Genomic DNA, 13,092 nt, shown 5'->3' on the forward strand with positions numbered 1-13,092 from the left:
ACTCTTGTAGAAGCCCTAGATTATTTGACTAATCTCTGAATGGAAGTCTAGATCAACAAAGATGGATAAAACCTCCAGCTTCTAAGCTGTGAATGGAGCTCCAATGCACAGCTGTAGAGAACCAGCTCCATCGCAGGCCATAGCCTCTCACCCATTGAGGACATCTGCAAAAGGCAGTGATTCAAGAAGGTGGAATCCATCAGTAAGGACTCCCAACATCTAGGATGTTCCCTCTTCTTACTACTACCATCATGGAGGAGGTACAGAAGCTTGAAGATGCACACTCAATACTTTAGGAACAGCTTCTTCCACCATCAGATTTCTGAATGGCCCATGAACCTATGAACACTACCTCACTATGCTGCTCTCTTTTTGCACAATTTATTTATTATTAATATATTTCTCATTGTAACTTAATAATTGTTGTATGTATTTCCCTGTACTGTCTCCACAAAACAACAAATTTCACTACATATGTCAGTGATAGTAGACTTGATTCTGATTCTGATTATATTTCTTCAAAAGGTACTAATAATTTCTTGAGTAATGTTACTGATGCACACACAGCAACAAACTGGGTGACTATTTAAAAAAAACTGGGTGACTATTTAAAAAAAAACTTTCATTAATTTCATTTATAAATCAAATCAGCTTTTCCTGCAATACAACTTGTGTAAAGAAAAGTTTGTTGGAGGTAGATAGGAGGGTGAAGAAGGCATTTGGCATGCTGGCCTTCATCAATCAAAACATTTAGTATATTGGATACAGTTTTGATCACTCTGCTATAGTGAAGATGTTATTAAACTAGAACAAGTGCTGAAAAGATTTACCAGATGTTACCTGGACTCAGGATCAGCAGAGGCTGCGCAGACTTGGATTTTATTCCCTGTATTGTGGGAGATTGAGGGGAGACCTGATAGAGGTATACGGTACAAGACCTTGAGGGACACAAACAAGATGAGAGCACATTGTCTTTACCCCAGGGATCAACAGGGTGGATTCAAAGAAGAATGTTACTCCCAGCTGTGGAGTTTAGGACTAGGGAGCACAGTATCAGACAGAAGGGTTGTCCATTAAGAACAAAGATGAGGAGACAGTGTTGAGTTTAATCAGAGCATGGATAGACTTCTAATATTAAGAGAACTAAGGGATATGGAGATTGTACAGGAGAATGTTGCTCATTCCCTAGAATGCAGGAGATTGAGAAGTGATCTGATAGAGGTATATAAGATCATGGGGATGTAGACAAGTTGAAGCACATAGTTTCTTTCCCAGGAAGGGGGTTCTAAAATGAAGCGGGCATAGGTTGAAGATCAGAGGTGAGAGATTTAAAAGGGAGACCAGGGGCAACTTTTTCAAACAAAAGTTCATGTGTATTTCAACTGAGCTGCTAGTTGTTGAGGTGGGCACATTAGTAACATTTAAAAGCCAACTAGACAAGTACATGGATAAGAGTGGTATAAAAAGTTATGGCCAAAATGCAGACATATGGGATTAGCTCACTGGACAACACGGTTAGCATGGACGAGTTAGGATGACAGGCCTGATGACACTATGAGCCTAAGAGGTATCTCAGTTTTGCATTCCACTCCTTACTTTCATTTAAAAAAAGCATATTGACATACCTTTCCTTAATGTTCTTTGGTATTCCGCCCAGGTAATAGTTCGGGAAGTTAAGTTCTTTGATATCGATGATAGCATTCATGAAGAGTTGATTGCCGATGGTTGCAGCAACCTGCATGTTGTCTTTCAAACTTATCATTCGGAACTTGATCTTAGATTAAATTGACGTAGAAAAGGAATTGTTAATTTTGAATAAGTATTAAAGAGAAAGTAAGTTGAGAAATGAAAAAAAATAACCCCACTTACTGGAAATCCACAGGAAATTTTAAAGAATATATACTAAATACAGTGTTTTGATTTTGCTTTTCTATTTATGTTACCTGAATCAAATAGAATAACAATGTTTGCTGCTATTTGCACATACAAAACAATATCCAAAAATTACCAAAAAAATAACTTAATTGCACATTTATAATTAGAAGAAAGACTACAAAATATACCTACCGTATTCGCTTTGGTGGTTCTTTGATAAAATACCACACTCGTTATACAACCATATACCATACCTATATTTGTACTGATTATCATGTACAATGCTATATTAAGTACTGTAATCTGTATAAAATACCATATAAAAACCATGTCTAGTATTATAAAGAAATTTGGCATGTTCCTCTTGACCCTCACCAATGGAAATAACTCAGGAAGTGTGTAGCCCGGATGGTTGATAATTGGGTTGACTTGCTCTCTATCTTGGCAATCCATTTGCATCTGTTACATCACCATATGAGGAGACATTACTGTATGGCGCTGAAACATTTGCAAATGGATTGGCAAGATCAGAGAATAACGCAATCCAACCATTAACTACCCAAGCTACATATTTTCCAAGTTATCTCCAACAATTTTAAGTATCAAATGCTCAGATGTAAATAAAGATGGTGTCTCTTTGTATGGTGAGAAAACATTTGCAAATTCACTGCCAAGATCAGAGAGCAACTCAATCCAACCCTCGCCAATTTTTATCAGTAGATCATTGGAAGTATCCTATCTGAATGCATCATGATTTGCTATGGGAACTGCTCTACCTATGACCTCAAGAAACCATGGAGACCTGTGGACATAGCTAAGCACATCATGGAAACCGGAACCCTCTCTGCCTACACTGCCTACACTTCTTGCTGCCTCATTAATGCAGCCAGCTTGCCTCAGATATTCTCTCTTCTCTTCCCCTCACTTCAGGCAGAAGATACAAAAACCTGAAAAAAAACATGCAACTAGTCTCAGGGATAGCTTCTACTCCACTGGTATAAGACTATTGAATGGTACCTTAGTATGATAGGGGTGGAATCTTGATCTCACAATCTACCTTTATGACCTTGCACCTTAATGTCTGCCTGTACTGACTTTCTCTGTAGTTGTAACACTTTATTCTGTTGTTGTTTTCCCCGTACTATCTAATGTGATGAAAAGATCTGTATGGATGGCATGCAAAACAATGTTTATCACTGTACCTCAGTACATGTGACAATAATTAACCAATTTACCAACTGATATACCATATGTGCTCTATTCACTATTATATATAAGCCTATGTATCATATACAATACTACACACAGTATTGTTCACCATGTACAGTATTCCATACCATGTGTGATGGTGCACATTCTGCCATGCACTTTTCTACAGTACTATGTTAAATCCTGTGCACTAGTTAGTCCATGTTCATTGGTACAATAGTAAAGAAATAAAATATTAAATGTAATGTAATCTAGTGGTTTTACCTCTCTTACATACTTAAAAGAAAAGCATTGAAGTTTACTTACCACATTCTCTTTAGTGAGGTCCAATTCTTCCTCTGACATGATAAGGCTGGCATTATTTGATTTGAGATTGTACCTGAACACCAGTTTTCCACCCTCAATGGTTAGAGCACAGCTTGTGTTCTGTAATTCATGAAAAATTTGGCTATAAACCATATTCTTTAACAAAAACATGTACAAATGTTAGGCAGCATCTGTTTTGGGAGCTAGCAATTGTGAAAGATGGCAATGAGATCATCATGAAGCATGTGGTGTTGATAAAACAATAACTTGTTCTAAATTATCTAATGAAAGATGTCCTTCCCTTGGTCCAGATGAGGTTCACAATAATTATCCCAGGAATGAAAGGCTTAAAATTTGAGCAGTATTTGATGTCTCTGGGCCTGCACTGGATGGAGTTTAGGTAGGTGGGATCTCATTGAAATCCAATGAATACTGGAAGTTCTAGATTGGAGAAGATTTTTGCATAAGTAGAAAGGTCTAAAATCCAAAAGCACAGGATCAGAATAAAGGGACATCACTTTAAGATTGAGATGAGGAGGAATTTCTTCAGCTAGAGGATGGAAAACCTGTGAAATTTGTTGCCAAAGAGGGCTGGGGATGCCAAGTCACTGAGAGCATTTAAAGTAATTATTTATAGTTTCTTGTTTAGTAAGGGGGTTAAGGGTTATGTGGAAAAAGTGGGAGAGTGGGGTTGAAGACCATTAGCCATGATTGAATGATGGAGCAAACATGATGGTCTTCTTGTCTAAATTGAGGACACATTAACTCACATAGATGGGAGGGATATTAACGAAGCTAAGCTGTTAATAACATCACTCAAAGTTTTCAAAATCAGATGAGTCAGTAAGAAAGTCTTGTTTGAAAAGAGTATCTCTAAGGAAAACTTTCTGATTTTCCTCAAAGGATATAAGAAAAATAATATCTGGAATTTTATCTGTGACTTGCAGCTTTGATGTAGGAACTAGGCAGTACATAGGAGCACAGTGAACATGAATGAGAGTCTTCCTCTTGGTGAGAGGCAGCAGACTCTAGCACTGTATGAAAAGAGTATGTTCTGTCCACTACTCTCAGTGCGCTAGGTGGACTATATAGAACAGGATATTCATACTCAAACTAAAAATGAAGCACATTGGCTTAATGTTAATTAGGCAGCTTGTAAGTTTCCGAAGTTTCTTTTCATAGGCTAGAGTTTCCAATGTCTGGTAAATGGCAAAGAGTGATTCTGAGTCATAAAGTCATTGAGCACATATGCAAACCCCTTGGTCCAACCAGACCATACTGAGCATGATGCTCACCCAGCTGGTCCCAAGATCCTACAATTGGCCCGTATTGCTCCAATCCAGGTATCTACCCAACTGCTTCTTTAAATGAGACTATTGTATCTACCACAACCACTTCCTTTGGCACCTTGTTCCACCTTCTCACTACATCTGTGTAAAACAGTTGCCCCTCAGATCTCTTAAATCTTTCCCCTCTCACCCTAAATCTATACCCCATTGTTTTGAACTCCACTACCCTGGGGAAAAGATTGTTACTATCCACTCAATCCATGCCACTGATAAAATTAAACACTTTCATAAGGTTGCCCCTCTTTCTCTTAAGTTCCAAGAAATAAAAGCCTAGCTTGGCCAACCTCTCCCTATATCTCAGGCCCTTGTCCTTGCAATATCCTTTTAAATCTTTTCTATACCCTCTCCAGTTTAACCATGTCTTTCCTATAACAGATGACCAAAGCGAGAGATACTGCGCGGAAACAGGCTTTTCGGCCCACTGAGACCGTGTGGACCATCAACCTCCCATTTACTTTCATCTGCTGTTAGTTAGCATTTTTTGCTCTACCTACTTTCTCAGCAGCTCCTCTAGATTCTACCGTGCAATTTTACACTAGGGGCAACTTATGATGAACAAACAACCCAAAGGGCCTGTGTGAATCACAGTGTGAATCTATTGTGTCCACACTATGAGGGAAGCAAATGATAAACTGCAAAATGACTTACCGATTTCTCAAAGTATAACAGCACTGCATCTCTTGTGGAAGTTTGAACAGTTTGTTCGATCTTTAAGCTCTTCACAGAACTGGTCAGGTTTATAAGTGCGTATCCAGTACCATCAAAATAGAAGCCATCACTTCCTGGTTCCTTGGTTGGTTTATACCTGCAAATAAAGCATAAATTATTGGTCACCAGGTAACACCTGCATCGTAATAGAACCCAGGGAACTGCTGATGTACTTCAATGTTGGACGTTCTCTCTTACACCCCCACCCCCATCAGATACAAAAGCTTGAAAACATGGTACCACCAGGCTCAAGGGAAGCTTCTGTCCTGCTGTCACTCAGACTCTTGAATGGACCTCTCACACCAGAAGATGAATGTAGAAATGTAGGGGTAATCTTATTTAAAATTATGATGGACATACAAAAGGTAGAAGGTAGCAGTTCTTTCCCCCAGGGTAAGGGAGTCCAAAACCAGGGTATACACATTTGAGGTGAAAAGGGTAAGATTTAAAAGGGACCTAAGGGGCAACTTTTTCACATATGGGGGATGTTTATGCAACAAGCTGCCAGAGGAAGTGATTGAAGCAGGTACAGTAGCATTATTTAAGGAGGAGTTGGATAGGTACAGAGAGGAGCAGGCCTTTGAGAAATACGGGCCGAATGCAGGAAATTGGGACTAGTTGAGTGGGCACTGTGGTTGGCATGGACAAGTTGAGCCAAACGGCCTGTATCCATGCTATAATGATCTATGATTTGTGATTTCCAAGTGTACCTCACTTTGGCCCTTGTACTTTATTTGTATACCTTGGCATTGATTTATTATTGTCATATGTACTGATGTCCAATGAAAAGATTGCCTTGCATACTGCTTTTACAGATCAAATCATCACACAGTGCATTAAGACAGAACAAGGTAAAAAAAAACAATGAAAGGTGAAATATTTAAGAGAAACATGAGGGGAAGTTTCTTCACTCAGAGGGTGGTGAGAGTGCTGAACGAGTTGCCAGCGCAAGTGATGGATGCAGGCTGAACTTCAGCATTTAAGAGGAATTTGGATAGGGACATGGATGGGAGGGGTATGGAGGGCTACGGTCCAGGTGCAGGTCGATGGGATAATAGTTTGGCATGGACTGTTTCTGTGTCGTAGTGTACCAGGAGTCCATGACTCTAATGCAAAATAAAGTGTTACTGAGAAGCTTCTGTAAGATCTCCACTGCTCCAGTGAAATCAACCCATTTGTCTGACCTCTCCTTATACCTTATGTCCTCTAATCCAGGCAGCATCCTGCCACTACTTCCTGACAGGGGTTTTGACGGTTAGCAGCGGAACCTCTTGAACACCCTCTCAAATTGATATCAAAGGCACCATTTTGAAGATTGGCATTGATAAAATAGCTCAGCTGGTCACTTACTGTTGTTCTTGGGAGCTTGCTGTGTACAAATTACATTACAACAGGAACTTCAAATGCTCTTAGAATGCTCTGACGTTATGAAGTGTTCTACATAAATGCATAACTTTCAATTTTAAGATGGAGAATAGTTCTCCAGAAAAAAATGTGATTCAAATACCCACTCCGGGAGTAAACATCAATGAACCTACCTTTGACAGGGTTTCTCTTTTGTAGTGTTAATGTTGTATATTTCCTTAAAGTTATACAGGCTGATTAGTTTTTCATTCAGAAAGCCAAGTTCAATGCAGCCTTTATATCCTCGATAACTTAATGTATTAGGAGGCTGGGTGATAAGAAAAAGTATTTGTAATTAAAACAACTTGCATTAAAGAATCCAGTATGGCAGAGTTTCAGAATTAGAATAGGAATCAGAATCGAAATCAGGTTTATTGGGGATGCACAGTAGCGGTGTGCTACGGTGTAACACTATTTACAGTACCAGTAACCAGGGTTCAATTCTGACACTGTTTATAAGGAGTCTGTGCACTCTCCCCGCAACGACATAGTTTCCTATGAGTGATCTATTTTCCACCCACATTCAAAGATGCACAGGTAGTAAGTTAATTGGTCACATTTAAGATTCTAGATTGTCTAATGTCATTTTCTGCACACAAGTGTAAAGGAGAATGAAATATTTGTTACTCCAGATCCCATGCAGCCAAAAAAACATAAAAGATAAAGAACACAATAATAATAAAAAGCACAATAAATGTAAATACATAAGATAGCCTATATACATCGATTGACTGACTGTGCACAAAGTGAAGCTAGGCTGTACATAAGGTGAAAGACAGGAAATAATAACATTGTGATGTGGTTAGTGGGTGGAGATGTTGACTGACTGCTTGGGGAAAGCCACTGTTTGTCAATCTGATGGTCCTGTTGTGGATATTATGTAGCCTCTTCCCTGATGGGAATGGGACAAACAGACCATGGGCGGGGTGGATGGGAATGTCCGGGGTGGAGAGGGGTCTCTGATTATGTTGGCTGCTTTACCAAGGCAGCAAGGAAATGTAGATGCAGAAACCCACAGCACAGCAAAGGCCCTTTGGCCCATTAGGTCAATGCTATCACAATGCACCATTCCTATCTTACTCTCCACACATTTCCATTCAGCTCTAGATCCTACCACCAACCGATAGCCGGGGGAAGCTATAGTAGCCCAGTAACCCAGTGATCCACATGATTTTGGGATGAGGGAGGAAACCAGAGCACCTGTGCCGGGAGAATCAACTGATACCCCAGGTCAGGTTTGAAGCCAGATCCCTGGAACTGGAATAAAGGAAAGAAGTATTCAGTGGTCCACTGCCCTCCCCTATTGGATTCTTTATTATTCAGCCCTTTTCCTTTTTCATCTATCACATCACACCCCCTCCCACAACTCCCCCCACCTGGTCTCACCAATCACCCAGCAGCTGATACACATTCCCCTTCCCCACCTTCTTATTCTGGCAACTGCCTCTTTCTTTTCCAGTCCTGATGAAGGGTCTCAGCTCGAAACGTTAACTGTTTATTCCCCTCCATAGATGCTGCATGATTTACCAAGTTCCTCCAGCATCTACAGAATCCCCTAGGATTCTCTTGTTTAGAAATGCTGCTAAGTCACTTATTTATTTTTCAGGATGTTGGTGAGGCTAGTATATATTGCCCAATCCTGCCTGCACTGCCTTGCTGGTCTTTAAGGGAGACATTTAAAAAGCCAACTACACTAACAGTCTGAGTCACATTGGGGGTGACAATGCTTGATTTCCTCCCCTGAAGAAGTGGGTTTTTTTCTAATCCAGTACTTGAGTACTCTCATTACTAGTGTAAACTTTCTAAAAAAAATTCCAGATGATAAACTGAATTTCACTGAAGCATCAGTGGCTGATGAAAGACCTGACAGAAGAACTATATACGTATCAAGCACGGAGTAGCGTAACGGTTAGCGCAACACTATTACAGCTCGGTCTGTTGCAGTTTGGTGTTCAATCCCAGCAAACTCTGTACATCCTCCCTGTAGAATGTTTTCTCCCTCAGTCCAAAGATATACTGGTTATTAAGTTAATTTGTCATTGTAAATTGTCCCAAATTTAGACTAGGGTTAAACTGGGGGTTGCTGGGCGGCATGGCTCGAAGGGCCATAAGGGCCTATTCCGTGCTGTTATTAAGTAAATTATGAGAAAGGGGAGGTAATTTATTTCACCCAAATGTAAAATGTCAAATACAGGGCATAGGTTTGAGGTGAGGTGGATGGGGGTGGGGAGGGTGGCAGTGAAGTTTAAAGGAGATGAGTAAGGCAAGTTTTGTTACACAGAGTGGTGGGTGTGTGAAATGCATTGCCAGGGGTTAGTAGCAGCAGATATAACAGAGGTGTTTAAGAAGGATTTAGGCAGGTAGGGAATGGAGGAATATGACATTTCTGAATGGTTCATGAGTTCATGAACACTACTTTGTTATTCCTTTTTTTGCACTCTATTTATGTTTGCAAGTTATAGTAATCATTTACCTTTGCAATGTGCTGCTGCTGGAAAAGAACAAATTTCATGTCACATACATCAGTGATAGCTAATCCGATGCTAATTCTGGTTTTCAGTTCAAATTGCCGTTGTGGTCTGCACAGACTCGTGCATGTACTCTTTTATGTTCTATGTTCCAAGGCATAAAGTACAACATCCTTAATTAAGAGAATGCAAAGAATGATCTTTACCGTAAATGTCTGGGGAAATCCTCCAACGTAGAAGACAGCTTCCTTTGGATCCAGGTTGAGCAAGAGGTCACTTCCATTTGCAGTTTTAAACTGTGGTTGGCTGTTGATGAGCTTGCCGGTGGAGAGGCTGACCTGTCTATTGTTCAGAGACCCGTACTGCATGATCCTGGAACAGAAGAGTGGTCATGTAGAGTACTGGACTTTGTGTGAGGAATGGCCCAATTCCTGCTTTTGCTTGTATTTAGGTAGATTTTGTAGTGGTTGTATTCTGAAGTAATGCAACCAGAAGACCAAAAAATTTAGGAGCAGAATTAGGCCACTTTGGCCAATCAAATCTGCCTCAGCATTCAATCATGGCTGATTTTTTTTTCAACCACAGTCTCCCACCTTCTCCCTATAATCTTTAACCCACCCTAATCAAGAACCAATCAATCTGTATCTTAAATATGCCAATGACTTGGTCTTTGTAGCCCACTGCAGCAATGAATTCCACAGATTCAACACCCTCTGGCTGAAGAAATTCCTCCTTATCTTAGTTCTAAAAGGATGTCCCTTTATTCTGAGGCTGTGTCCTCAGAGCCTAGACTCTCCCATTGATGGAAACATCCTCTTCATTTCCACTCCATCCAGACCTTGTAGTGGCCCGTATATTTCAGTGAGATTCCTTCTTCACCCACATTCTCCATTGAGTACAGCTTCAGAGATAGGGCTAGCCATGTTTTGGTCAGATTGAACTCTGACGGAGTGAGAATCGCAGTAAATTTACATACATAGATGTCATTCAGAAAAAGGGGTCCCAGACCAAATCTCCCCCCTCCAGTATTGGACCTGGTCCTCCACACACACATCCAGGCACTGTTGAAATGTGGGGAGAGCTTCCATCTCTCCCACATTCTGCATTTTGAACCCACCATCCAATGAGAGACAGGAGACAGGTGCTGTACAGCACAGAAAAAGGTCTTTCAGCCCAACAGATCTATGTCAACTAAGATGCCCATCTAAGACAATAGACAATAGACAATAGGTGCAGAAGTAGACCATTCGGCCCCTCGAGTCTGCACCGCCATTCTGAGATCATGGCTGATCATTGAGCTTGTTGTATTTGTCTGCATTTGCCCCATATCCATCTAAACCTTTACATTCCATGTGGCTATCAAAGTACATTTCAAATGTTGTTAATGCACCTGCCTCAACCCCTCGACCTGGCAGCTCATTCCATGTTCTGACCACTCTCTACGTGAAAAAAAAATTACCCTTCAAGTCCCCTCTCACCTTAAACTTTTGTCCTCTAGTCCCTCTCACCTTAAACTTTTGTCCTCTAGTTCTTGATTCCTTAACCCTGGGAAAAGGACAAACATGACCAAAGAATGGATAGCCAAAGACCTTTTCAGGGTGGAAATGGCTAAATCAAGGGGCATCATTTTAAGGTGATTGAAGGAAAGTATAGGAGGATGTCAGAGGTAGGGCTTTTTTTTTTACACAGAAAGTACACTGCTAGGGGTGGTGGTGGAGGCAGAGACATTAAGGTCATTTAAAAGACTCTTACAAAGACATATGGATGAACAAAAAATGGAGGGTTCTATGAGAGGGAATTGTTAGATATGATCTTGGAGTAGTCTAAAAGGTCAGCACAACATCATGGGCCGAAAGCCCTATTCTGTACTGTACCAATCAATATTGTAAATAGGTTACAAAAATTCCAATAAGTCACTGGATTGCATTACCTCTCAAATCTGATGTGGTCAAAGATTTCATTATCGACGGTCTTCGTGTCTTCAATTTTGCTCACTTCACTTCCCAGTTTGTAGATGGCAACCAGCTTGTTATCCTTCAACATCATCCCCATGTAGTCCTTGGAAGTCTGGGGTCAAAGGGAAATAATTTGTAAGGTAGCACATTGCTTTTTTCTTGCAAACCCATGCCTTGTTCTAGTTTATTCTGTCATGAAGAATACTCACATTCTTATGCCCTAGATAGAAAACAAACATGTTCTCAGATTCCTGTCGCTTCCGTCTCCTGTTGTCCCCTCGTAATATGGCTGGCTGCTTCACATACAAGAGCAGGGATGTGTAAGCTTTCAAGTGATCCAGGTTAGTGGGAAGTCGGACCTCTACTCCAGATTCCCCATTGAATTTCATTGCCACGTTTATCTACAAGAGAGAGAAAACACTTCAGCCCAACCAGTCCATGCCGATCAAGATTCCCATTCACCTTTGCTTGGCCTATATCGTTCTAAACCTTTCCTATCCACATACCTGTCCAAGTGTCACACATTGTCACAGACACATGGAGTTGTGAGCCAGCTGGATCAGGTAACATGTTTCTCAGAGACTGGGATTAGTGTGGTGGAGTTGGGGGAATTCAAATAAATATCTGAATCTAGATTTTGACAGAAATGTCGTTGCTGTTACTGAAAGTTTAAACAAACTGACCTTATTTGCAGCTTCCCTGGCCTGGTCAATGAGCTCCCGGATACGATTTATATTTTTGGAGATATTGTTAACAGGTTGTATTTGGCTCAGATCCTTCAGCCTCTGCATCAGTCCAGGTAGGCTCTCGGTTAAATTCTTCACTGTAAAGAAGAAGAAATAATTCAAGGTCAACACACATATTTCCTAATGGTACAGAGGGAGGCCATACTGCCAAATGTATTCATGCTAGTTCACAAGTCAATCTCATTGAACAACTATCTTTTCCTGTTACCCACTCTCCCCTCATTCCTGTTAACTCTTTCCAGTTACTTGCATGCATGGGGATTATTAATGCAAAGCCATACAATCGGGTTAAGAAAATTATGCATCAAAGTTACGGAATCAAGGATCTCAACACAAGGCCATTCAGTCTATCATGTCTGGGCTGACTCTTTTAAAGAGGAGTCAGTTCTCTTTTTTCCTGACACAGCCATGGTCATTTTTCAACTTCAGCTCTTCATCATGTCTCACAGAAAGAGGCCATTTGGGACACCAAGTCCATACTAGGTCCGGGAGCAGTTTCCATCTCCCATCTCCGAGAATTCCCCCCCCCCCCCCCAATTAACTGCCCTGGATTCTACTCCTCACTCACACACTCGAGAAAATTTACAGCAGCTTATCACTCCAGCAACCCTGCACAGTATGTGGAAGGAAACTGGCACACCGAGGGGAACCCCACGTGGTCACAAGGAGAACACGCAAACTCCAAATAGTCAGCACCAGAGGTCGGGACTGAACTTGGGTCTCTGAGCTGTGAGGGAGCAGCACGACCTGCGGTATTGCCTTCTTGAGGCACCCTACCTCCCACCATGATCATTCTAACTTCTACCCTTGTCTGTCGGGTAGAAGATACAAAAGCCTGAAAGCACATACTATTAGGCTCAATGGCATTGTTGTAAGATTATTGAATGGTCCCAACACACAATAGGATGGTCTTTTGATCTCACAATCAACCTGATCATGGCTCTGCATCTTATTGTCTGCCTGCACTGCACTTTCTCTGTAACTGTAATACTTCATTCTGCATTCTGCTTGCCTTTTCACTACCACAATGTACTGGCACAATCTGTCTGGGGGGCAGCCAAAACAAATCTAT

The 13,092-nt window shown here is 40.9% G+C and overlaps 1 protein-coding gene across 1 annotated transcript in view; it reads right to left on the reverse strand.

Moving 5' to 3' along the window:
* Positions 1 to 13,092, reverse strand: part of LOC132404944 (laminin subunit alpha-3-like) — a 307,054-nt gene that overhangs the window by 19,859 nt on the left and 274,103 nt on the right. Inside the window, 8 exon segments of the mRNA XM_059989599.1 lie at positions 1,626 to 1,774; positions 3,391 to 3,510; positions 5,388 to 5,544; positions 6,986 to 7,119; positions 9,526 to 9,691; positions 11,250 to 11,386; positions 11,484 to 11,675; positions 11,958 to 12,097. Coding sequence (XP_059845582.1) covers positions 1,626 to 1,774; positions 3,391 to 3,510; positions 5,388 to 5,544; positions 6,986 to 7,119; positions 9,526 to 9,691; positions 11,250 to 11,386; positions 11,484 to 11,675; positions 11,958 to 12,097 — 1,195 coding nt within the window.

This window comes from Hypanus sabinus, chromosome 1, assembly GCF_030144855.1.
Source record: "Hypanus sabinus isolate sHypSab1 chromosome 1, sHypSab1.hap1, whole genome shotgun sequence".
In the NCBI taxonomy this organism is placed as follows: Eukaryota; Metazoa; Chordata; class Chondrichthyes; order Myliobatiformes; family Dasyatidae; genus Hypanus; species Hypanus sabinus.